Consider the following 25,983-nt stretch of genomic DNA (forward strand, 5'->3'; position numbering starts at 1 on the left):
GAAAGTCTTGGTGCTGCTTATTTGCATGATTTTCTGTATAAAAATAGCTGCAAGAATTTAAAAAAGAAACCTGTTTTTCAGATCTATCAACGCTTTCTTGATAGTGTATTTGTGCATCCTGTTGAGCAAGGCTACTGTGTGCACAACTCTGAAATACGTCTGGCAGAGTAATCCATTTAACGATGAGCCTTGGTACAACGAAAAGACTAAAAAAGAGAAAGAGACGTTCAAGGTAAGTGGATTTGTGTTGCAGCACCTCCTCCGGCTCTATTTATTCTGACGGTTTTATTGAATCTGATAGTGTCTGCTGCCAGCCCTGCGAGTCCTGATTGCTCGCGGGAAGTGCTGTAGTCTCCTTCGGGCTCCCCCGCTGATTGTGTTTCTTTCCTGCCTCCCTCCTGCTTTTGTGCAGGGTGATGCTTGTGTGGAGCGGGGCAAAGCATAAATAAATACTATACATTATAGAAATGCAGCAGCTGATTTAACCTGGATCCTTATCTGAACTCGAGCTATCTTTCCGCTTTCAGTTGGTAAACTTAAATTGAGGTCATGTCAACTGACGTGTTAAACTTGCCGAGACGTGGGCAGTCAAGCCTGAAAGAGTGAGCAAGTGTGTAGAAATCGGTTATTTGATGGATTATTGAGTAGGACTTACAGGGATGTCCCTGCATCAGTTGTACCCTTGCCAGAGCTTGACTGGTCTCAAGCCACTCGCTCCTTGTTTCTAGTTACTTGAGATCAGAATGAGCTTGTAGCAGTATGTTCTTAAGAGGAGTATACTTGAATAAAACATCTTTTCAGTCACTCTGAAGCAGTGAGATGTACTCTTGTAGATCTGCAGAAGACCATGAGATTTTCTGCATCAAAGGAAGATGGAATTTGGCCCTGTATCTTAGCTGTATTCATTTTCAGGTTGGGTTTGGTGTTGGTTTTTTTTTTTTTTCGTTTTAACCTTAGGGGCAGTTTAACACAACACTTCTGGGGTTTTACACAGCTTTTCTTCTAAGTTGCACCTGATGGGCACAGACTGCATCTTCTTCTCTTTCTGTTGCAGGTGTTGCGGATGTTCACAGACTTCTTGTCGTTTATGGTTCTCTTCAATTTTATTATCCCAGTCTCCATGTACGTTACAGTAGAGATGCAGAAGTTCTTGGGTTCCTTTTTCATCTCTTGGGACAAGGAGATGTATGATGAGGAAATAAAAGAGGGGGCGTTGGTGAACACCTCGGATCTGAACGAAGAGCTCGGGCAGGTCAGAACATGCTCTGTTTGCATCTGCTTGGATGAAAATGTCCTCCCTGATAGGAATCCTTGTTGTGGCAGTCCCTTGTGGTCCCCTCAGGGCAGAGCTTCAGCCGGTTTGGTGGCACTTTCCATTTAATATGATTCTACTCACTCTGTGAAACGGATAAGGATATAAATAGTGCATGAAAGAGCAGGAATTGGGTCATGCCAATTGTTTCCATATTGGGGAATATCAGGCGCAGCCCTCTGCATGTCAGGGTGGTTTGCTTTCACTGCTTCAATTAAAAATTTAAAAATCCTCTGTCTCTTCGAGGATTAATGAAAATGTCATCTCTCTGGGCATGCACTGCACCTGCAGCCACACGACTGCTGGCTTTGCTGGGGCAATGAGACAGCTCTGGCTTCCCCTTCTTATCTGCACCAGGAGCGACTGAGTCAGGCGTATGTGTACTGCCTCCTGATTTTTATTTTTCTTTAAAAAAAAAAAAAAAAATTTGGAGTAGCAATTACTAATTTAAATACAGCACCAGGATGAAAATTCCCCAAAGGCGGCAGCAGAGCTGCGGTAGCAGCTATCTAAGTGCTAGGAACTAGCAAAAGACCCAATAAAGAGGTTGAGGGGGAAAAAGAAGAGCCTGGAAACAGATATTTTACTTTTTTATTAAGTCTTCAGGACGTGCCTTGTGCAATGGGCTGAAAAACAAAGGAGCTGCTCTGAGGAGCAAAGGAGTAAAACTACACAGTGGTGTAACTCCTGTGGGGCACCTGTGTCTTTTTGGGGGCCCGGGTTAGGATAGCAGCGTTGGTACAGATGCACTAAAATGCCCCAGGCTCTTTAGTTTTGGGGGGCTCTTTCCCCGGCGTGTGGGGCTGGGGGTGCAGTGAGGCAGCCTGCCTGCTTGCTTCTAGGTAGAGTATGTCTTCACGGACAAAACCGGGACCCTGACGGAGAACAGCATGGAGTTCATTGAGTGCTGCATTGATGGGCACAAGTACAAAGACTGCCTTTCGGAGGTGGACGGCTTCTCTCAGACTGATGGACCCCTAAAATATTATGGCAAAGCAGAAAAGGTAAGAAGTCTGCATGTTGATGACTGTTAGGGTTTTGTGGCCAGCTCCTGGCTGGGTCAGTACAGCAGAAGTTGGAAAAGGGTGCTGGGGTTTGGGTGTTTTGGTGTTTGTTTTTTTTTTTTGGTTTAAAACATGCATGTACAAAAATCACAACCGAGTGCTGGGAGGTGGGCTTGGTGCATGGCATTATACTGGTAATGAGCCCTCCTTCACTCCTGCCTAGAGCCGTGAGGAGCTGTTCCTGAGAGCCCTCTGCCTGTGCCACACCGTGCAGATCAAGGAGGCAGACCAGGTGGATGGGCTGATAGGACATCCAGAACACAAATACACCTATATCTCCTCTTCCCCAGATGAAATCGCTTTGGTGAAAGGCGCAGAGAAGTAAGAATATGAAGATGTAGTTTTTTAATTCCCTCTCTGGTGGGAGGGAGGTAAGGGTTATCCGAAGGTGAGAGACCCCTTTCCCTGGTCAAGACTGCAGCTCCCTCTGGGAAGCACTTGGTGATACCAACGCTGGGCCTGACCCACAGACCTGGGTTTAGATGAGCTCTCTGCAAAAGGGGTGCTCTGCAAAGGGTCTTCCCTGAGCAGCTTCTGGGGAATAATAGGATGGGCTACTCTTATTAAAGCCACATTTGAATCCTGCCAAAGATGCTCAAGGCCAGGTTGGATGGGGCTTTGAGCAACCTTCTCTGGGTGGGAGGCGTCCCTGCCCATGGCAGGGGGGTTGGGACTAGGTGATCTTTAAGGTCCCCTCCAACCCAAACCATTCTATGATTCTATGCTATCGCCAGCCTCTAAGTTTTAGACGGAGGCTGTTGCAGCTGTATCTACTTGCTCATGGCTTGTCAATCTGCCAGAGACCCAGAGGACCTGGGAGGCTCTGGGCATCTGTGCGCTGCGGTACCGAGCTCTCCAGCTCGTGGGAACGGTGCCAGAACATTGTAGCAGGCTCTGCGTGGAGCAAGCAAGCATCCAGCTGAGCTTTTTAGCTCAGGCTCACTAACTTCTTTCCTCTTGTCTGCAGTACGGAAGGCGAAATGAGAAAGCTGTTAATGTATAATATGTGCCAATGGTGTTTTCAATGGTGTTCTGTCCTTTTGTTTATTGACAGGTATGGTTTCACTTTTCTAGGACTTGAAAATGATTTCATGAAAATACGAAACCAAAAGAATGAAACCGAAATGTAAGTGCTGTGGGGGCTGCTGAGGATCCAGGCTGTACCGGCTCCCACGTGGCTTAATTGAGTTTGGTCAACGTGGCCAACCTGGCAAGGTCAAAGCTGTCCTGCCAGGGCTGTCAGACCCTGCTGACCTGCCCAAAAACTCCTGTCCCTTTTACAGAGCACAGCACAGCAAGGTGCAGGCTGGAAGGTTTGCTTGCAAACGTCTGCTGGCAGTTTTAGTGACGTCTAAATTCAGGTCCCTTAAGTGCCCGCCATCCCTTGCGCGTATCCTTCATCCCTGCCTGGCTGTGCAGATGGCTCCCGGGATTCACGGGGTGGCTGCTGACCTTACGAACAGTGGCTGAGCCTCATAGCAGCATACCCTAAACCTAAACTGCGTGATATGGCTCCCTTCCCTGTAACTTTCTTTCCCCTCCTGAGCTGAAAATAATTAGGCTTTACCCTGTGCTCACAGCTCAGGGGACATCTGAGAATCACTGACCTAATCCCAGCGCTTGCTGAGAACTTGCCTTCACAAGCGAGTGTCACCCTTACTCCCCTCAGGGGGAAACTTCATATTTAAATGCCAGAGGCGATGTCGCTGGCCGCAGAGTGGCCACGCAGCCTGGGGGCTCTGCGCACAGGTGGGCAGTGAGTGGATGCAGCCCAGCCGCGGGAGGTAACCCAAAGCTTTGCTGTCTGGTGGGTGGTCTCGGGTGTATACCCACACTCCTTAAGCCCCACGCTCAAAGCGGCACTGGAGTTTTCTTTTTTTAACTCCGTTTTCTTACGCAGTAGCTGTAGAAAGTACATTGCCCAGTGGGTGCTACCACTTGTAGGGTATATTGATTTCTGCAGCTCATTGTTAGTGATTTTCTGTCTTAAAGAGTTATTTTTCTTTTACTGAGTCTAAGCTCTTTTTTCTTTTTTTTAAGGTACCAGCTTCTCCATGTGTTGAACTTTGATCCTCTCCGTCGCCGTATGAGTGTCATTGTGAGAACTACCACAGGTACAGTTAAAATGCATTTCTGGAATTCCATACATATGTCCACAAATATAAAACGCATCCTCTTTATTCCTGTAACCCAGAGAGTCTAAGCTGTTAGGTTTTCTAAGCTGGTCTAATTAAATTCTGTACTGGGTCTGGTTTGGCTAGAGTTAATTTTCTCCATAGCAGCTGTTGGGGACCAGCAGCAGATAAGAGGACGGGGACAGTGACCCATGGAGAGCCCCTGCTTGCCTTGCTCCAGCCTGGAGGTGCAAGCACAGGAGGGAAGATGTGAGACCTTCCCCTGAGCAGGGTGGGTTTTCGTGGGAATAGCAGGCAAAAATTCAGAGGTCACCATCTTCCTCAAATATCAGTCCCGTAAGGTATGGGATGCTGCTTTTACCTTTCCCGAAGAGGTTGCCAAGGCTTCTAAATAGGAAAAAATTAACTGCTTTGTGCAGCCTGTTGCAGAAAGCTTGCTCTGAGGCAGGTAGCAACATCCCGATATCCCAGACTGAGGTCAAACAAGGTTTTGTGCAGGTTATTTCGAGACCACTTTTCGTAGGCAGCTGGGCTTCTAGCAATTCCTTCATTAGTCCTGCCACATTTCCTTCCTCTGCATCGTTTGCTGGCTGTTGAGTCTGTTAAGTCTTTCTACAGGTTGTGAATGCTATAAACTATTTATAATTGGCTTTTAGGAAAGTTGCTTCTCTTCTGTAAAGGAGCAGACTCCTCTATTTTTCCGAGGGTGCAGCAAGAAGAAATCCAACAAACGAAAGTCCATGTGGACCGCAACGCTATGGTGAGCATGCGGCTGGAATTTGGCTGGCTCGTGGGCTCAGGAAAGTCGTATTCCAAAAATAGGGATGTGGCCTTGCTCTGGAGGGAAGTGTTGAAAACCTGAGTGTCACTTCACATTGTTTTGAAGCCAGGCTTCTTCCCTTTTCTGTTTCTTTGGCTTCCACCTTGATGGGACTCTTTATATACTTATATGGTCTCCATCACAGTTGTGTCCGAGCATCTCTCAAGCAAGCCAAAAATAGAAATAACAATAGCAGGCTGTTTTCTCCGGTGGGAGAAGTGCTTGGTCCCAGTCGTGGGGATGCCCGGTCCCTGTTGTTTCTGCTGGTTGCATGCTCTTGGCTCTGGTCCTTCTCTTATTTTCTCTCTGCCATATTACACGCACGTAATAAGCATAACCACGGTTACTCTGATGGGAAGAAGTTACTGTATAAACACAGAGAAATTGGTCTTTTGACTCAAGCCAGCAAATTGTCATTGCTGTCAGGGTCAGAAAGCACTGATGGTAGAGAAAAGCACTAACCCTGAAGGGAGGAGCTGCAGAAAATCTGGTTTTAGGGCACTTGACTTCTTTTTCTTTCCCTTTCCCTACCAGGATGGCTACCGAACGCTGTGCGTGGCATTCAAAGAACTAACTCAAAAGGAGTATGACAAAATTGACAGGCAACTTAATGAAGCTAAGATGGCTCTACAGGACAGGGAGGAAAAAATGGCAAAGGTTTTTGAAGACACAGAAGCAGACATGCACTTGATTGGGGCTACTGCCGTAGAAGACAGGTAAAGAGGGGACTGTGAACCCCAACATTGCAGTACCTGCCGCTTCTGCTTGACGTTGCGTCATGGCCCTGACTCGCCGCGGTGGAAGTGAGCAGCCAGGCAGATGCTGCAAGTGTCCAGGGCAATCAATTACTCTGTGGCACAACCCCTTACACAGTGCCCTAGTTGCTAAAATTGGCTGGTGTAGTAGGAATTAGGATTTATTAATGAAACTACAGAAGTACTCGTGTTCTGGAAAGTGAATTATGCACACAGCGATAATTTGCACATCAAAACACATTCAGTTTCGCATGCAGTTATAGTAACTGCATGTGTAAATTAAACTTATTCTTGACTCTCGGGTCTCACGGTATAACACAGTGATTTCAGGTTTTTTGACTGCACATAAAAAATTTGGGATTGCCGACTTCTAATCCTTACTCCTGTGGCAGTGGTCTCTCCAGCACAGGCAAAATCACTTGACTTCTCTCAAGCTGATATTTCCTACCTGCAAAATAAGGGTTATTATGGATTTAAGCGTGGGCCAACCTGAGGAGTGATGTTTTGCTTCTGCTCATAGGCTGCAGGAGCAGTCAGCAGAGACAATCGAGGCTCTGCATGCGGCCGGCATGAAGGTTTGGGTGCTGACGGGAGACAAGATGGAAACTGCCAAATCCACCTGCTACGCCTGCAGGCTCTTCCAGACCAGCACCGAGCTGCTGGAGCTGACGGCGAAAACGGTGGGCGAGAGCGAAAGGAAGGAGGATCGGCTCCATGAGCTGCTGATGGAGTACCATAAAAAGCTGATTCAGGACGTTCCCAAAAACCGGGGAAGCCTGAAGAGGTAAGTTGAGCAAGAGGACCCCAGCCCTTGTGCCTTTGGGGTGTGGATGCAAAGTTTATGGAGAAATAGGACAGTGGTGTGGCCCTGGGGACTGGCTGCTCACAGACACTGCGGCTGGCTCCTTCGCTTTGCTCATCATCTCTAGTATTAGCTGGTTTTGAACTTAATTACACAGTTCCCTTAGTGAAGGGCGCGTGTTAAATCCAAGCTTTTTAAGACTGCTAAGCCCCCCTAAAAAGGATGGGAAGAAGATTAATACAAAAGCAATTTCTTTTCTGCTGAGATGGTACAAGCAGCTAGATTGAGTGCTTAAAGTCTTGATTTTTATTTCAAACCTGTTCCCCGTTGCGTTACAGAAGCTGGACATTGAGTCAGGAGTACGGCCTGATTATAGATGGCTCGACGCTGTCACTGATACTCAACCCTTCTCAGGACTCCAGTTCTAGTAATTACAAAAACATATTTCTACAAATCTGCTTGAAGTGTACTGCAGTCCTCTGCTGCCGGATGGCTCCTTTGCAGAAAGCACAGGTATTTACTTTTAACCATCTGAAGCACATCATTAAGGTGATGTGCTGCACTTTTAATCCATCGGCTGGGACTTGACCTGATTGTCTTAATCAGCTAGGACTTCTCCAGGCTGTGTGTAAGCCTCGTCTCAGCTTCAGAGCGTGATGGAAACACACCAGTCTCTCAAATTTGAACAGAAAACCTTTGTTTAATATGCTCGCAGGAAGCCACAAGCCCAAGACAATTAGAAATAAACAACAACAAAAAAACCCATTTGTTCTTTTTTTCCTTTCCATATTTGTCAAGAGGAGTCCGTGAGTTCCTCTCGCCAGCTGATGGTATCCCAGCCTGAAGAGTGGTGTCCTTCTGCCTGTCTCCCATGGGGGGGCTGTGCTGCCCCTGGAAAGCCCAAGAGGTCCCAGTGCTGGGAGTGCGGGTCTGGCAGAAGGGAAGGGCAGGATGCTGCTGCCTGGGCTTTGTTTTTAAATATTGTCCTTCAGCAGCTGGATCTTTGCTTTTGCTCTGGATGGTGACTGAGAAGGAAATCACGAGAGGTTTTATTTATCTGAAATCTCCAGGCGTTATTTACTGCTGTAGAAGCCCAGCTGTTTGTCCTGGGGGGGGTCTTGCAAGTGGGGCAGTGGAGCTTTTTAACTGAGTTTTTGGTTTCCTAGCTTTTTTTTTTTTTTTTTTTTAAATCACTTAGATTGTGCGAATGGTGAAGAACACAAAAGGGAGCCCGATAACCCTCTCCATAGGGGATGGTGCGAATGACGTTAGTATGATTTTGGAAGCACATGTTGGAATAGGTAAGACCCCTGGGAAGACCCTTCTGATGCATAAGACCTGTCTGCTCTTGCTGGGGCTCCCCGTTGAGGTGCTGTCGGTATTTCTGACTGCATGTGGCTAAACTGATCCCACTGAAAAACACGGAAAGTCTGCTGTTGCTTTCCTTGGAGTCAGGGTTTGACTCCAGATAAATGCTTGGGATCGTCATACACTGCTCACCTTTGATAGTACTGCTCTCTTTATCAGCAATAAACTGCAGATTGTGTTCAAAAACTCTATGGCCAAATTGGCAAGGGTTGCTTGCTGGTTCGGGGGGGGGGGGGGGGGGGGGGGGGGGGAAGCAGAGGTAGCAAAGTGATGGGTGATTACAGGCAGTGCAATTAAAATATCGGACTTTATTAGGGCTAACTGGTCGCAGCTGCAAGTAACTCAACACTGGGAGACCCACACGTGTTTCCTGAGGGCTGATGCTCAGCTATGTTGTGTCTGCCCTGTCCCTGTGACTGACATCAGGATGGAAACTATCCTCCTTTCTGCAGATTGGTGTCAGAGACCCAGGAAATACTGGAGATTTTTGTAATACTGCTAAAGAACGACCAATGGAAGAGAAAGGGCAGCCTCTTTATTTGGGGCTGTTGGAAATGCTGCGGTGCCCTCTAATGAATGGGGTCCCAGTGGTCCACATTTGGATGTGGCTTTTGAGTGAACAAAACTGTCTTTTTTGAGCCTGAGGGATGTCTCAGGAGGCTGAGCATCTACAGTGAAATAACTAGGCTGTGGGAGATGGAGGCAAGCCCGCGGGGAAACCAACTCCTCATCTTTTACCAGGTTTGCTTAGATACTCTTCGCCATGTTCTCTTACATAGGAACTCGGATGGCAACCTAAATACAGCTAAAAAAACTCCAGAGACAGGTCTGAGTGTTGTGGAGCCTAAACCACGCTCAGCCTTGCAGCACATTAGTGTTTTCCTCTCCTGGGGCACTCGAGAGGGAAATAAGGCCTTTATCATGGCCTTATCATGACGCTGAGCGATGGGAACAAACCTAGTGGGTAACATCGGTCCAAATTCCAGCCCCATAGGGATTAACCCCTTGCCACACTTCTGTCTCCAGGTATAAAAGGCAAAGAAGGACGGCAGGCTTCCAGAAACAGTGACTATGCTGTGCCAAAGTTTAAACATTTAAGAAAATTGCTACTAGCACACGGGCATTTATATTATGTGAGAATAGCACACCTTGTACAGTATTTCTTCTATAAGGTAAGGATGCGTGTGCAGCTTATTCCTTTGTTTATACTGTGGGTTTCTTTGACAATAGAAAAAGATAGTAAACAAGAAAAAAAAGGTATAGGATACTCTGCAGCTCTCTTTTCCTTCCCTAGAAGAGGCTGTGTCTCTGCCATGCCCCTATCAATTGAAAACAGTACTTGCTGGGGAGCGGGAGCGTGACTTTCTTCCAGTGTCTTCTGCAGATATTAATTTTATTGGATTAGTTTTGTGCTCGGTGGAAAACAGTGCCCTAACGTGTCTGATATTGTAATATCGGACACTAATGTTTGATAACAGGAAAAATTATTTGGATTTAGATTGAGAAGTCAAGCGCTTCCCTGATAACCACTTGTCATTTGTTTCCCTAGAACCTTTGCTTCATTTTACCGCAGTTTTTATACCAGTTCTTCTGTGGATTCTCACAGCAGGTAACTTCCAGTAATGTGTCTATAAAGCCAGGATAGAAAGCAAGAGGTACAATGAGGCTTCCTAGAAGAGACTTGGCTTTTGGTGTCCTGTCCCTTCTTCCCCTTGCTTCAGAGGACAGTCGGAGCCGACCTCATTGCCCAGCACCATATCTGGAGCATAATATTTTTGAGACCCATAGCTGAAAAAGAAATCTGCTTTCTTTCCTTTCCCATCCACCACCCACGAACACAGACAGACACCTTCCTAAAATAACAAGAGAGGGTTTAGCTGGTTTGGCAGCACCTGATTTTGCTACTTCTCCTTCTCTTAAGAGAAAAAGTTTACAAAGACTTCTTGATCTTTTCTCCACTGCTGTATTTCTCTGTATTAAAGGTGTCTCTCAAAAGGAAGAACAGTTTGTTCTTTTATGACAGCCTTTAAAAAAAGACAAGTGATGAGTATCATCAGAGCCTTGCTTAGTCCAAGCGAGCATCAGAAGGACAGATCCATGTGGTGGGTAGGCTCATGTGCTTGGAGACAAGAGCTTTGGATATTGTGTCAACTTATGGGCTTTTCTGTCTATTTGGGCTCAAAAGTAACAGTGAGGAAGAATAAATGGTAGGAGGTAGTTCTCTGCTTGTCTCAGCAGAACCACATGCTTTTTTTAAAAAAAAAAAAAAAAAAAAAAAAAAAAGCCATAGTTCTTCTAAAACATCTAGTCTTTAGAGAGTCACAGGAGCCATCAAGGATATTAATAGAAAGAGCAGCACAAGAGCAGCTACAGAAAAGCTGTGATAAGGGCTGTTTAATCACATTTTTCTGGAGAACGAGCTGGAGATGAGACCAGCCAGTTACAAAACATCCCGGTGGTGGGTGTGGGGTCCCAGCCACGCAGCCTGCAGGTGCCTCGGTGCCCCCGGCATCTCATGGAGCATGAGCCCTCTCAAATGAAACTGTCTTGTGTGGGATGGGGATGAATCTGTAGGCTATGTACAGAGACAAGGGCTGGAAACTTTTAATCTCTTTAGGGGGGGACTTTTAAAGTAGAATTTCTGTCTCATTTTACCCCTTCTTCCTCTTTTTAAGCCACTGTACGATGCTGCTTATCTTACCATGTACAACATCTGCTTCACATCACTACCCATCCTGGCGTACAGCCTCCTGGAGCAGCATATCAACATCGACACGCTGACCTCCGATCCTCAGCTGTATATGTAAGTAGCACTGGACTGGGTAAGCCTCAGTGCTACTTGGTTATCCATGGTTTAAATTTTGCTGGTGCAGGAGTGTAATTAGCTGTCCCTGTCCCTTGTCGGTGATGGGGTCACCGTGAACTGCAGAAAAGGCTGTTTCTGTCCCTTCTGGCTCTGCTGCTGCCGCCTTCGAGATAAGCAATGTCCTATTTACTGCCTGTTTCTACTTGTTTATGCTCTGGTCTAGCAAATTGCACTGCCATGTCTATATAAAAAAAGTAAACTGTAGGTGGAATTTTTCATCTGTAAGAAAAATCAAGCTGCGCGTGTGGCCAGACTGTTTATTCCCATTAGCTTTGAGGCAGGCGGCGCGAGCTAAGCACGTGGTAGAGCCTGTAATGGATGGAGGGGAGGTCTGGCTTTCAGGAGAAAGATCCATTTGTTTCCAGAAAGACAAATGTTCCTGAAGCCCAGCGCAGACAGGTAGTTGCTCAGCTGGTCTAAATGGATATCCTTCCCCTCCACAGGCCAAATCCCCACATCAGAGCCTGTTACCGGGGAGCTCTGCTCTTTGATCCATGTGCTCAGGGTTTTCTGCCGTGTTGCCCAGGGAGAGGACGGTTTGAGGAGATTGTCCCTCTCTGCTTTGCTGGGTGCTTTCTCTCCGTACTTGGTTGCAACAGGAAGAGGCTGTTTCCCATGGAAACTGGGATGCTTCCCATCTTCCCCCCACCCCTGCCCATGCACTTGGGTGCAGCCCTTCAGCAAGGACTAAGGAAGATGGGTTTTTTCCTTGGGGAAGCCCCTGTTGGAGCATGGCTGTAGGTAATTCCCTTGCCTGGCAGTCAGCTCGGCGCTGAGCTCAGCCCTGGGGAGGAGAGACTGGGTCGGGGCTGTGCCCTGCGCCAGCCCTGCCACTGTCCTACGCTGCTGCTCGGCTGCAGAGCAGCTGTGTGCAGCAAAGCCGTGCTGGAGCCAAGAGCGATGCCTTTGCCGGGACAGCAAAGGGAGTTAGCAGGTACCTAAAGACATCGCCTGAAAGTTGCTTTAGCAGACTGTTGCTTCAGCAAACAGAACAAGGGTTGTAAGGCAAGGAAGGGGGTATTGGGTGCTTCTGAAATCAGTACTCGGATCCGTGATTGATTAGACTTCTGTGTTCCTCATAAGGCAAAATACCACCGCGTGTATCTTTAAATAAATTGGTAATTGAATATTGTGCAGCATAGCCCAGTAACAGCAGGCCCCTGCGTGCTCGCCTGGTGGGCTCTCTCGCCTCTGGGGTCTATCCATTGAGGGAAAACAGATTAATCGTGCAGGCAGATAGCTCTATTTTGAATATTCATGACCGTGTGTGTGCCGCTGAACGCAGGAGGAGTGCTGCGCCTCTGCTGTGTGAAGCGCTGAGTTGCTGCAGTGCAGATCTCTCGTCTGAGGCACTGTAAAAAGCCTGTTTACGGTGAGCGCTGCGGGACAGAGATGTGAACGCAAAACAGAGCTGGCAGGGAGGAAGCTGGTTGTATTTTTTTTTTCTCCTTGCAATAAAACCCACTTACTCTGGTTTATCCGGGCTCCTTACCCATACCCGAATTGTGGTATGGTAGGGCATGGCCAGTGCATCTTCGTGCATAGGATTCAGTAGGGTTTTGGTTTAGAAATTGCAGTTATAGGAGCCCAGCACCACGCCGGTTTGCAAGGTGCATCTTGCTGAAGATGGATGTATTGCTTTAACCATTAGGAACAAAAATGGGAAAAGAACACAGATTTTTGGTTTTGCCGTAAACATGCTTTTATCCCTCATCAATCCTCAAATTTTAAAAAGTAATCTGAAAAGATGCAGGAAACTTGTTTGGTTTTTTTTTTTAACTCCCCAGTGTCTGCTCTCCTCTCCTGGGGCTTTGCAGAGCTGTGCCCATAGCGCACGCGTTCGCTGCTGCCTCCGTGCCAGCTCTCACCCATATTCAGCCAAGAGCCTCCAGCTACAACCCCCGTGTTAAAAACACCCACCACGCGATTCAGGAGGTTATTTTTGAGCCTGTGCAGAAAAACACTGCTTCCAGAAATGGGGCTGGCAGAGCTTTGCTCAGAGAGGGACTTTGTGCCTTCAACAAAAAGAGGGGAAACATGGTATGTGTTTGCTGTGTCCTGTACGGCTCTTCTTTAGCATTGCCCCGGTTTTAAAATTCAGCAGTTAATGTCAGATACCGCAGGTGGCACAGGGGCTGTGGGAGAGGCTCAGGACAGTGTTACAGCCTGTTCGCTTTGGGCTGGCTTTTAATCCAAGCTACTTAGAGGAGTAGGAAAAAAAGAATTAATAAGCTGAACCTCTTATGATTTCTCATGGCAAGCAGCTGCGTATGGCAAATGTTGTTTATATCCTGTACGCAGGCGGGTATTTATGTGTTTTACCTCCTTGTCTCCAGAGCCCACTGGTCACCTGGCTGCGAGGGGCTTTGCAGCACATCTGAAATGTGATGGTCATGCTGCTTTTGCTCTGTCTTTTGGCAGGAAGGTTTCAGATAACGCAATGCTGCAGTGGAGGCCGTTCCTGTACTGGACCTTTCTGGGCGCCTTTGAAGGACTCGTGTTTTTCTTTGGGGTTTATTTTCTTTTTCAAAATTCGTCGTTGGAAGATAACGGAAAGGTAACACCACCAAAAAAAAAAAAAAAAAAAAGATGAGTGTTTGTTTTGTGCATTGCCTCTTTTATGCTGCCTGGCAGGGAATATCTACATGCTTAATGTGTGCGGTGTGTCTCGAGTCTTGTCCGACAGTGTAGCCTTGCTTATGGTATGATTTTTGCAGCAAATGCTTGAAAGGAAACCTTTTCCAAATTGCCATGGAAACAGGGCAGAGCTGGTTATGCTCACTAGGTAAAATAACTAGTCTTATACACAGCTTTATTCCAACCCGGCGAGCTTTGCGCAGCACCCTTCCGCTCTTCTGCACGGTCCCAGGTATCAGCCCCGGGCAGGAGCAGCATCCGTCCTTCCCACCAGCGCACTGCGGGAAATTCTGCATGTGTTCGGCTGGTGATGAGTGATGGAACTATCCCACCTTGACAAGACGCCGCTTGTCAGCGCAGACGTGGTACAGGGCTGCGCCTGCTCCGGGGTGGGATTTCAGCCGCCCCCTTCTCTATGCAATGGGGGGGAGGCTGGTTGCTGGGGTTTTGCTGCCGTTTGGGAGCCAGCATAAGTTAGCACCGCTGTCGGAACCAGCAGGCTGTTCTTATTCTCCCCGCTGCCTGCGTGCTCGTACCTCTTCTGTCGGGACGAGCGCTTGCATTGCCACATGAGCGAGGTGTGGGAGCTGCTCCTGGGTTCACTTTCACAGAAAGGAAGGGAAGAAAAAAAGAAAGACTGATATATATTTTTTTTTTTCCTTTTTTTTTTTTTGCTGGTTAACTGAGTACAGAGCAAAGCGTTAGTACAGTGCGGCTGCCACATGTGGTAGCCTGAGCTATCTCAGGACCCTTTTCCTAAGGGAGTACACAGCGTGTTGTCAGATCTCAGCTGATAGAATACTTCTTTACACTATCACTCGTGACTCTTGAAAATACCTTTAGCTTTTTTTAGTGGCTGATACTTGGAGAAAAGGTGATGAAATTTATCTGTGTGTATGCATACCTTGCATCAATGCCAGCATTTATGGTCCCAGCTATAAGTAGTCAAGCCCCTGTATTGGAGATCACAGAATCATGGAATTTTCAGAGTTGGAAGGGACCTCTAGAGATTATCTAATCCAACTCCCCTGCCAAAGCAGGATTGCCAAGAGCACATTACTCAGGACTGCATCCAGGCGGGTCTTGAAAATCTCCGGAGAAGGGGACTCCACAACCTCCCTGGGCAGCCTGTGCCAGTGCTCCGTCACCCATGTAGTGCCTTTCTGTATTTATGGCTGTATTTGAATAAAACATGAGGCACTGATATGTTCTGCCAATGCCTTGAGAGGTTGATTCTATGTGGCACTAAAATAAGATCTGTGGTTATGTCCTGTTTTGTAAACACATATGCCTGTAAGAACTGCTACCAGCAATTGTTCATAATATCCATGTATGTTTGATTGACGCCTTTTTTTCGCTCCTATTGACTTTAATTTTTTTTGCATTTTTTGAAAACTTTTACATTTCACTTTCTGTTTTAATGTATGCATTCAGATCTTGACAGCCTTTGGTAAGCATCCCTCCCATTCATTGCCATCATTTGGATTTATATGCAGTATCTGCTTTTTTTTTCCTGTCGTGCGTAGTCACTAGTATCCGCAAACCAAACCAGATGGAAAAATACCCATTGGTGCATTCTGCAAATGGGACTAAAATGAGATGATAAGCAGAGGTGGTGTGAGAAAGCAGAAACTGAGTTAATTACCAAGAAATCATGAAATACAGGTGGTCTGTTGACTTGTATCCTCAATCAACATTGCTGTTAGTAGGAGGTTGTACCTGTCACTGTCCCAGCTCTGGGTCACCCATCTGTGTGGCACTGCATGGCACAGGGTAGCGTAGCGGGCGAGTCGTGCGGGGCGCCCAGCGCCTCTCCCACCATCAATCCCCCGTAGCAGTCGCTCCATCCCGTCCTTCCCCTCCGGTCCCTGCTTGCATCCCTGTCCTCATTGTCCTTCCTGTGCCTCTCTGAGGAGATGGACCCAGATGCCTGCGGCAACGTAACATGTTTTTCAGGTTTTTGGGAATTGGACCTTTGGGACGATCGTCTTCACCGTGCTGGTGTTCACCGTCACTCTGAAGGTTAGGCTCATCCTTCCTTTTTCAGTCACTTATCGTTGCAGTCATTTTCCAATGCGTGTGTGCACACTGTAAAGTCGTGCAGTAAATGTGTTGAAGGTGAAGTTTCTATGAATGTTTCCCACCATGCTTAAATCTTTTCTTCTTCCATAGAGGCAGAACTTGCTTATTGACCACTGTCCTTTGTGTAGTCCGTGGTCTGTATTCCTGGGCTGTGCTGCTCTAAAAGTGTTTATGTTGCGGTTAAATTATTTTCCTATTTTGTGCCCTCTTTTGAGAACTCCAGTTGGTTACAGCTGACTTTTTTTTCCCCACGCGTTCACCCCTTGGTGTTCAGTTCCAGCAAGAGGAGAGGAGCAATAGAGAACTTGAGTTTGTCCACCTTGTTTCAGACACCGCTAACCACCAGAGGGATCACAAAAGCACATCTGTCAAATAACAATAGTAAATCTGCTTTGTTTCACAGAGCTTTCTAGAGCAAATAGTTTGCATGAGACCTTACAAAAGGTCTTTTATGTTTGGTTCAGGACAGCAGGTGGTGGCAGGAGGCAATTACAGTCCCCGTAACCTTTAGACATTTCTTTCTTGTAGCATCACAGGTTGCATCAAATTTCTTCTATTAAAAAGTGTCAGTTACAGTTAGAAACTCTCTATTTCCCTGTTGACATGGTGCCAATCTGTAGGTGTTGAAAATATTTTCCCTGGCGCACGTATGCAGAGAGGTAGCTGTTTGGAGAATTTCAACCTTTATGTGAAAACAGCCAGAAATTTCATGGAAATACAATCAAATACCCTGTGTCTAATGCCTGTTCTGTCTCTCTCTGTTCACACAGCTCGCGTTAGATACCCGATTCTGGACGTGGATGAACCACTTTGTGATTTGGGGCTCCCTTGCCTTCTATGTGTTTTTCTCGTTCTTTTGGGGAGGAGTCATTTGGCAAGTATCTTTTCTGTCCTTCCATGGTCTTTTCCTTGGGGAATGCCCAGCGCTGGCTTTGGGGGGGGACATGGCTGCAGCATCCCCTCATTTGGGTTATCTGGAGATTTACGGATGGCAAGGTGTACGCAACCACACTCCTTTCCCTACTGGGGAGGCGAGGGATGGTATCTCCATCCAACATCTACTAAAAGCCGGTGCTGGAAGAGGGCTGCTACGTGATGGGATGTGTTTGAGGAAGTCTCTCGGCCTATTGAAGAGAGAACCTGAAAGCAGATAACTCCCTGGTCGTGATCCAGGTGCTCGTCTTTGGCAAGAGACGGTTTGCTTTTCTGCACACGGGGTCGTTTCTGGTGCCAAGGCCCTTGTCTTCACTGGGAGGTTTTGGGATAAATAATTTGGGATCTGTTTATGCATGCAGATGGGAAAGAAAGGAAAAATTGATGGTGGAAAGAAACCCAGTGATACGGAAGGAAGGAACAGATGAGGCTGATGCAGAGCAAGAGGACCTGGCTCTCTGCGGCAGCTTAAGGGGGAGAAATAAGCAGGAGAGAGCGCAGATCCCGCTGCTGATATCTTGGATCTGAGTAGGAGAAGAAATGCTCATTGATTTGAGTGCAACCAGGATTCTAGGCTTAATGTCTTGCAAAAGCAGGCAAGCAATAGTACCTTACAAATATTAGTTTTTTTATTTCCCGTGCAGGAGTAGACGTTCATGTTGACTTTCACAGTAGACAGCATCTCCTGTTTTACACCTCTGCTTTCCCATGGGCTAATGCCATGGGTTATGGGCTAGATCCTCGACCCAGCAGCCTGCTAATAAAGATGTGCAACTGATTTAAATATTTTAATTGGGGGTTATTTTATTGGTTTCTTTAATATTTCAGTGTTCCTAACCAGCAGGCTCAGATCTGCGATCTAGCCAGATCTCTATGCTGAAACATGTGAGTTTTCTACTGGTGTGTTTAACTTGTGTAGCTCAATATTTTTGAGTTAATGCTAAGCAGCAATTGCTTTAGGATCCATGTCATCAGTTATGAGGCATTTTTCACAAGCATCTGTCAGTTACCCTCTGTCATCGAGGGAGGGAGGAAGAGGCAAATAACCTATTGGGGCAGAGAGTCTCTGGGTTTCCACCATCAAAAGCAAAGCAGAAGCTATAGGAAAGTCCAAAGATGAAACAAAATGATTTGGTTTGTGATAAGGTGAATAATTTATCTTTCAGTGATATCAGCAAAATTGGTGATAGTAGCAAAACCCAAACCCCTGCCCACCCTGAAACAAAACAGGTGTGGAAGATGCAAAATGCATCGTGTAAGGAGACAGGACAGTCCTCCAGAACTAGTGCGGTTGAAGGCAGGAGATGCGTTGGGAGAAGGGACGGACAGTGTATTTCTGTGTAGGCTGCATCCATCTCCATCTGAAAGGGAGGTGTTACTGCTGATAGTTTGATTTGAGTCTGTCTTTGGTCTTGACCTTCTTGGGAAATTCGTGGTAACCAGAATTTATTTCTATCCTTTCTTTTTCAGGCCTTTCTTGAAGCAGCAAAGAATGTATTTTGTATTTGCCCATATGCTGACTTCTGTTTCCACGTGGCTGGCAATAATTCTCCTGATCTTTATCAGCCTTTTCCCAGAAATTCTTCTAATAGTTTTAAAAAATATAAAAGAGAAAAATCATCAGGTAAGGAACAAGGTGATGTATCGCGCAGTATTTTTAGGAAGACCTCTCTTAAGCACCAGGTGAACCCGTAACAGTGCTGTGTACCACTCGCGTCTCGAGGAAGGCTTTCTAGAGTCTCATCTTGCTCTTTTACATGCCAGAAATACCAAGAAGCTCGTCTAAAAATACTGCCCGGATCTGTAGTGAGGAGAGACTCAACCCATGCCTTTCTTTACTTGCCTTCCCTGGATGGAATAAAAGCACAGTAACCCTTTTCCAACCTCAACTGCTCATCAAGCCTACTGTATTGTCTCCTGCGGAAAAAAGCTACTTCTTTTTATGTCAAAGAACATACACACGATGTTCCCCTTGTATGTGTCCTCAGGTGCCGGTTCAGAGAGAACATGGTCAGGTCTCGGCACATTTGCCCACGCCCCTTAATTACCGCGGGCTCGTACAGTGGTGTTAGCCTGCAGTGTCTAGCTCTCCCCCAAAGCCGTCTGGTTTCTTAACAGCTTTCCTCTGTGGCTGAGGAGGAGGAGAGCTCATTTTAGAAGCATAAGCCATCTCCTAAAAGTTGTCTTCATCACTCCTGCAATTGGTGAATGCCAGTGCTGCCAGGCTCAGGACTTGCACATGCTGAGAACCCCCCTTGCTCTCTGCTCACCCAGAGGTGCCGAGCATCCCCACAGCGCCGCCCCCCCCTCCCCAGGCAGCCCCTGCTCCCCTCATCTGCTCCCCATGCCTCCCCTCCTTCCTGCAGCCCCTCTATCCCCGCAGCAGCAGCCCGTCCTGCCTCGTACTGCCCACCAGCCATGGCCTCCTGCCATCGGGTTTGCACGTCCTTAGGCAGCGGTAGGGCACAGCTGAAGGGACAGGGGCCAGCACTGATGGTGTGGGGTCACCCCCTTACACCGACACCTGGCAGGTTTTTGGCCAGGGTGGCTTCCCGCTGGGTGGCCGCAGCCAGCCATTGGTATGCCCAGCAGCACAGCTGTAGCATTTGGCCAGTAGAGAGGTGGCTTTCTGGCCTGCCAGACGTGCTCTGGACCAGCAGCGTGGTGCCAGCAGACCAGTGCCCAGCTGGTCTGACCGTGTCCCAGGAAACCATGGGCTGACCTTCCAAGTACCGAGGTTGAAAACAGGCTTCTCTCTTTGAAGCTCTTACATCCTGTGAGGCTTCAGTGCATTTTCCTCACCTGGGATAACTTGTTATCTTTGGTCCTTATTTAAAAACTATGATTACCTCAATTTAAAAAGAAAAAATAAAAATCCAATGGAGTAGTAAAGGTTTTTCTCTCTCAAATGTTTGAAGTACAAGTTTGGCACAGTATCAGTGAGGTAAAACATGTATCTGCAAGACAAAGTCACCCCCCAGATCATTATAGTTGAAAGCAATAGAGAAGTGTGGTTGAATTCTTTGAGGCTGCGTGTAATTTCTTCCAATTAAGTATGATTTAATAGTTTCTAGTTGACACCCCTATTGAATAGGCTGGGAGCGAGTTGCTCTCAGCTGTGGACATAGGACAGTTTGGGGGGGTGACCTGGGGGTTTCTGAGCCCCAGCTCAACTCACCTGAGAGGTGACCCATTTTTGCCTTCAGTTGGTGGCCAGAAGATCTGTTCCCCCATGTGATACTTGCTCTCGAGAGTGCTTTATATGCATTAAAAAAGGCTCTTGTGAAATCATTTAGCAAAGCAAAGTAAGTGTCAACTAGAAAAGTCTCTTTGTATGTGCATACCAAACTAAACACAGGCTGAGCCATATTTAAATGCACATTTTGAGTAAGAGCTTTATAAAACGCCTGAAGCAGACACCAGCTCCAGATGTCTGTGTCAGCAGTCAGACAAAGTAGTCAGTCACCTAATTTTTAAAGGCAGCCAAGACCAGGTAGATGATTTTGAGTCAAGACCCTTTTTGAGAATCCTGACCTTAATATTGGGGAAAAACCCACACATCAGTTTCCCAAGGGGAGCATTAAGTGAAGAATGTGATTAGGGCAGTTATTTAGGTGCCTGAACCCCTAAATTGGCAGCCGAGGGTCCCTCTGGAAGGGGAGGATGGACTGAGGCCAGGTCGATGGGCGTTTGCCCTTGACCTTAACGGCACTGGGTTTCACCCCGAGTTCCCTATAATGCAATGCATTGGCTCTGCTCAGTCTTTATTATATTTTCTGTGTGGAAATGTTTCGGTTTGTGTTTTGGTTTTTTTTTCTTTTTTTTAACTGCAAGGTGCATTTGCGTTTTCCTTGGTTTCTGCCTTTCTCTCTCTTGTACTGCAATTTTCTGTCTCTTGTGCTGTTGTGAACTAGGTAACGAAGCGCCTTCCTTCCTCAGGAACATCCACTATCTTCATGCTTTCTCAAACTTCCAGCAATCACAGCTTTTCTTGGAGTGAATAAGGTGATTTCCTTTCTGAGTCGCTACATGTTGCTTGCTCTACTGCTTTTTTTTCCTCCTAATGCCTAACTCCTGAAACCCCTTGTTCGGATTTGCTCACCCAGCAAAGCCCTGCTTTCCATCCCCCTTTTTGCTTTAGTTTAAATCTTCTGCTTAAATGTTTTGTCTGTCTCTTCCCCTTTGGGGTCTCCTGCCGCCCTTCAGGTGGGTGAGCCAGTCATGCTCGGGATGTCCGAGCAAGGTGGACGCAGCTGGCGCTGGTTACACTCTCCTTCCCCGCTGTAGTTTTGTGTGGTAGCGGACTAGGTACAAACTTCTCTAACGTGGACTCAATTTTGATTATCCTTTGGATGACTTAGCAGCCAGCTCAGGCATGTTTGGTCTAGGAGGAGCTCCCCAAGCGCCCATCTTGCCCAGTCCATCCCACCTAATGCTACTGTTGTTCTTTGTACAAGCGAATAAGCCGCGGCACTCAACCCTCACAACAAGGGCTAGTCTTGGACTTGCAGACCATGGGGGTGGTGGGGCTGCGAGGGACAAACACGTCCCTAGTGTTCGCTTTCACTGCGCATCTCCCCTCTGACTTGCTGTTTTAAAAATACGGGTTATGAGGAGATCAGGGATGGTTTCCCCCTCCCTCAAAAGCACCTGTAGCACAAACCTCCAAGCCCGAAGTTACCTGTTTCGGGAAGCGGGGCTGGTTCCCGCGTACCCGCCGTGCCTCCTGCGCTGCAAAACCAGCCGGTATTAACCCCCGTGGTGTTTAGGGAGCATGTACTGCTACATCCCTTATGATGTGACTTAGCCATAAAAAGGGGGAGGGGGGGGGGTGTCCTCTGTTGTTTAACCATGAGGCAGGGACAAGTGTCGCGTGTGCTATAAGTCTTTTTGCCTCGCTGTTGCAGAGCAGCAGGAAGGTCCCTGATTCATTGTCGGCCAGACCTTCTGTCAGACCACTTCTTTTAAGAACGTTCTCAGATGAGTCTAATGTGTTGTAACAGGTACCCTGTCCGAAAGGAGTTGGGATGGTTTTAAAAGGCATTGATTAACCAAATGTAACCGCCCTCAAATCAATTAAACTATGGTTCTTGTAATCCTCTTGACTATCGGTGTGGGGCACCTGTCCTTGTGGAATGGAGATGCAATGCTTGGGATGCATTTTAATTTGGGGACGTTGTCCTATCCACAACCTCTTCAGAATCCTGTATGTGTACAGATCCTCTCAAACTGAAATATTTCGCAGTATGTAAACAAATCTTTCAATATAACTGATACTTTAGTCCAATATTAACAGACAGCTTAGTCTGAGAATAGAGTCAGTGGATTGTGCTAATGTGGTTATAAAAGCTGACGCTGATATATTTACAGTGAAGTATTCAAATCCCAGCTATTAAAATGATTCCAGTATTGCATCTGAATTGTACCAAAATCCCCTTTTCTAGGGTGCATGCTGTTCTGTCAAATAGCAATAAGTACACTTTAATTCATCTGCCTAGATTGAAACTAAACGTGTGTACTTGTCCATGTATGTCAGCATACGGTACGGCCGGCATGCCTCCGTGTCTGTACGTGTATACACACATGGAGAGCATCCTATACGAGTTGATTTTAAACATCATAGTAAGCTGATTCAGAATAAAAAAAAAAAAAAAAATAAAAGTGCCTAATTGAATTCGCAATTTCACTTTTAGTGGGATGTTTTGCAGCTGTGCAGTGTCCTCTGCAAACGTAAACCTGCAAATTTTCTGCAAACCTCTCCTGCCTTGGTACCCACACCCGCTTTGAGAGAAATCGGTGGAATCGGAGTGGCGTGTCCAGCAGCCAGGCTTGCCGGGGCTCCAAATCCATCTGGCATAAATCTGGGATTCTGCTTGCCCAGGCATTGCCGGCGAGCCTTCCCCACAGACGTTAGGTGGTGCTCTCCGCTACTGTATACTGGTGCGGGAGGCGGCTGGACTGGTGCGGAATGGGAGCTGCAAGGCAGACGCCGCTTTCAGACTTTATACAGCATTTTGCAGATTGTGTGAATTAATTTACCATCTTATCGTTTTTTCCTTGGTTGTGAATGAAATTTGGCACTTTTATCATGGTCTAATCATTCTTCTTCTCCTATGAAATTTTAAGTATTTCTTTCTAAAAATAACACAGAACAAGGTTTATGTAACAATTGCAATACATGTGCGTTTTCCTTCTGATTTTTGCAGACTGGCCCCTTTGATCTGCCTATGTTAGTCTCATACAAACGTATAGAGAATGGTTATGCGAAGACTGAAGATGCTGTTACTAATTTGGCAGAAAGATGTCCTCTCAGGATACTTTAAAGTGCTCCGTACAACACTGCGTATTGTCATGTTGTAGGAAAAAAAAAAAAAAAAAACAACACATGGTTTTTAACCTAACAGTTCTCTTTAATATTACCAAGTACAGTAAGCAGCTGTGCTGATAAAGCAGTAGCCAAGGCATTGGCCCCACGGCACCCCTGTGGCTTTGGGCTTGTGGCTTCCCCACCCCTCAAAAAAAAAAAAAAATAATCTTCCAAATTCTATATCACTGGAGGCTGAGAAAGCATCTTTAGGAATTAATCCAAAGCAGCACGAAGTGAAGCGCAAGAGAGCAATGCCAGCCCCATTTCACACGCTGGGGGGGGCTTCCTCTGTCCGAGAGCAGCAGAGAGCTGCTGGAGTCCCTTGCTCTGCCTGACCAAAGAAGTAGCACAGACTTTAAACCTGATCACAGCCCCCTCCAGCTCCCCGAAGGTGCTGAGAAAAGCCGTCTCTTCCCATGCAGAAGCTGGATGCAGCCCCATGAGCATCTCTCCTGGTGCTGGGGCTGCCACTGACCCCTTGACAGGGGGGGCTGCCCCCTCCCAGCGATGGGTTGCCAGATGCACGTGGCAGAAATACTTAAAAATGGGGGAGAAATCTTTGCCGATGGTGCGGAGCGTTCAGTCGCGTCTCCTTTCTCTGGGTACGGCTGGAAGCGGTGGTACCCGTGTGGCGACCTGCGGTGCTGGGAAGCGCCTGAGCATCCTCCCGCGGCCAGTTTGCTGATGGGTTTATTGCTGATGGAGGGTGAAGAGAAGGTCATTTTCCCCTTGCATTGTGGCTGTTCGTCATGGAAGGAAGCTTTCGTGGGGGAGGAAGGAATCTCAAAAGCTGGGCCGTGCCAGACATTGAGCCGTTTTGCCCAGGCTCCTGTGGTTGTGCTTACGTTACTGCACTGTGCGGTTGCTTCAACACTTTAAAGGCCTGAGTGGCAGCGCGGTCCTTGGACGGTCCCGGGGACGCGGGCTGTGCCTGGACACCTGCAGGCATGTAAAACTGCATCTTGAGTTATTTGCACTAAGAAAAAAGAAACCGTTTTAAGAATAACAAGGCATACACGAACCTGATTTCGTTTTATACTTTATTTGGCTTTTAAATTGGCATGTTCTTTTTAAATCTACCTGTACTGCGGTCGCGGGAACTTTTCTCTTCAGGTTGTGCGCAGCAGAGGTGAGATGCCTGACTCTTAATTTTATTTTGTTGGTTTGTTTTTTTGTTTTTGTTTTTTTTTAATTCTCTGATACTTCATTATGTGGAAAAAGCAGCTTTTTTTTTGTTGCGTTAAGTCGTGAGCAGCGACAGAGCACGCTGCGTGCCACTGCCGTTTGGTGTGAAGGTGCCCCCTCGCGCTGACTGCGGCGCAGGGGAATGACCGTGAGAAGCGTCCGGGTCTCATTCCAGAAGTAACGAGCTCTGTGCTGTGGCTGGGTTTGGCTCCCACTCTCTCAGGCTTTGCGTCACCTGTGTGCAAAGAAACAATGATTTGGGACTGGATGGAACGTTCCCTTCGTCAAATTTTGCTGAACTGAGGATTATTAATTTTTGGAAGAATCAAGCCTTGCTCTGTGGCTGCCACCCCTGAGCTCCGTCTGCAACTCCGGTGGAAGCAGGATGCGCATCAGCTGTGGGCAAATTCTGGCAAATTCAGGATGCGGCAAATGGGCCTTACCTGAGCGGGAAAGGGGTGTGCACGGTCCCCATGGCCAGTGGCTGCTCTGCTGTCACCCAGCATGGGAGGGGACGTATGGACAGGACCACTGTATTATACACGCTGCACTGGCCTCAACACAAGTGGTGTTCGTTAGCACCGCGTTAGCAGCCGCGGCTCGACTCCTTGCTGCATGCAAGTAAGGAGCTGCACTTCCAGCATGTGTCCCATGCGCAAAGCTTTCTGGGTTTCTCTTTTTTTTTTTTTTTTTTTTTTTCCTGCCCTTTTCCTAGCTCATTTCATCAGACCTAGAATTCGACTTGCAGACCTTGGCCCATTCTCAACTTTTCTCGCTGAAATGTGGTGCCTACAGATCAAGTGTGCGATGAATACAATGAAGATACGCTCTATATGCCAAATCTAACCTTTCTCCTTAAATATACAGTTGCTGACTCGTGTTTACATAACCTTTCAAATGCGGGCGCGGAGGTGCCCAATTCCTGTGATTCGAAACCATTCCAAGCCCGAATGGTCCCAAGCCTCACACCTTGCTTCTCGGTTCGGTTTCTGTCGTACTCTACTCCTGGGGTCAAAGCCTGTTCCCGTGCAATTCAGCTGGAGGATTTTGCCGTTGGCGTTCGTGGGAACGGAGCGAAGCTTGCCGTGTATGTGCAATGTGTGAACTGTCCGAATAAAGCCACTTTAACGGGCTCATTTCTGCAGCCTGTTTTAAGACGGAGCCTTCTGACAACCAAATCTTTCTCTTCCCATCTCCAAGTGTCCCGTCTGAGGATGGAGCAAGCCATTGCAATAGCTGTACCTCCAAACCCAACGCACGTGTGCTAACAGGCAGGTTGCAATTAAGATGAAATGTCTCAAATAGCAGCTTTTGGGGGGGAAAAATGCAGGTTTTCTTGGGCTTGGATCTTCAGCTAGTGCCTGGGTGTAGCCCTGGGGATGCTGGGACAGCCCTGGGGATGCTGGGACAGCCCTGGACCTGCAGAAAAGCTGGTCCTCCTCGAGCAGCAATGGCAGAAGTGAAATTCCTATTGCTGTGGATGACTTCTGAAATTGGGGGATACAGGAGACCCCTCTGGGGGTTGGAGAAGGGAAGAAAAAGCGGTGGCAGTAACTGTAAGGTATCAGGCGGCTGAAGTGGCAGTAATCTGACAGTGATGCTGTGATTGTTGTTCGTGTCCCATAACACGCGCTGCACTGTTACAGGGCTCCTTAGT

General features: G+C 47.2%; 1 protein-coding gene across 1 annotated transcript in view; it reads left to right on the forward strand.

The window, feature by feature from the left end:
• The window catches only part of ATP11C (ATPase phospholipid transporting 11C (ATP11C blood group)), a 54,518-nt gene extending 31,413 nt beyond the window's left edge, over positions 1 to 23,105 (forward strand). Inside the window, exons 11-30 of the mRNA XM_082488001.1 lie at positions 82 to 232; positions 1,055 to 1,252; positions 2,155 to 2,316; positions 2,540 to 2,697; positions 3,431 to 3,502; positions 4,417 to 4,490; positions 5,168 to 5,271; positions 5,866 to 6,047; positions 6,607 to 6,870; positions 7,227 to 7,401; positions 8,087 to 8,189; positions 9,283 to 9,428; positions 9,806 to 9,865; positions 10,932 to 11,059; positions 13,544 to 13,679; positions 15,716 to 15,781; positions 16,612 to 16,715; positions 18,245 to 18,398; positions 21,682 to 21,777; positions 22,981 to 23,105. Coding sequence (XP_082344127.1) covers positions 82 to 232; positions 1,055 to 1,252; positions 2,155 to 2,316; positions 2,540 to 2,697; positions 3,431 to 3,502; positions 4,417 to 4,490; positions 5,168 to 5,271; positions 5,866 to 6,047; positions 6,607 to 6,870; positions 7,227 to 7,401; positions 8,087 to 8,189; positions 9,283 to 9,428; positions 9,806 to 9,865; positions 10,932 to 11,059; positions 13,544 to 13,679; positions 15,716 to 15,781; positions 16,612 to 16,715; positions 18,245 to 18,398; positions 21,682 to 21,774 — 2,530 coding nt within the window. The 3' untranslated portion in view covers positions 21,775 to 21,777; positions 22,981 to 23,105. The remainder of the gene's footprint in view (positions 1 to 81; positions 233 to 1,054; positions 1,253 to 2,154; positions 2,317 to 2,539; positions 2,698 to 3,430; positions 3,503 to 4,416; positions 4,491 to 5,167; positions 5,272 to 5,865; positions 6,048 to 6,606; positions 6,871 to 7,226; positions 7,402 to 8,086; positions 8,190 to 9,282; positions 9,429 to 9,805; positions 9,866 to 10,931; positions 11,060 to 13,543; positions 13,680 to 15,715; positions 15,782 to 16,611; positions 16,716 to 18,244; positions 18,399 to 21,681; positions 21,778 to 22,980) is intronic.
• The last annotated feature ends 2,878 nt before the right edge of the window (positions 23,106 to 25,983 follow it).

Source organism: Vanellus vanellus (genome assembly GCF_965231255.1).
Source record: "Vanellus vanellus genome assembly, chromosome: 10".
NCBI lineage: Eukaryota > Metazoa > Chordata > Aves > Charadriiformes > Charadriidae > Vanellus > Vanellus vanellus.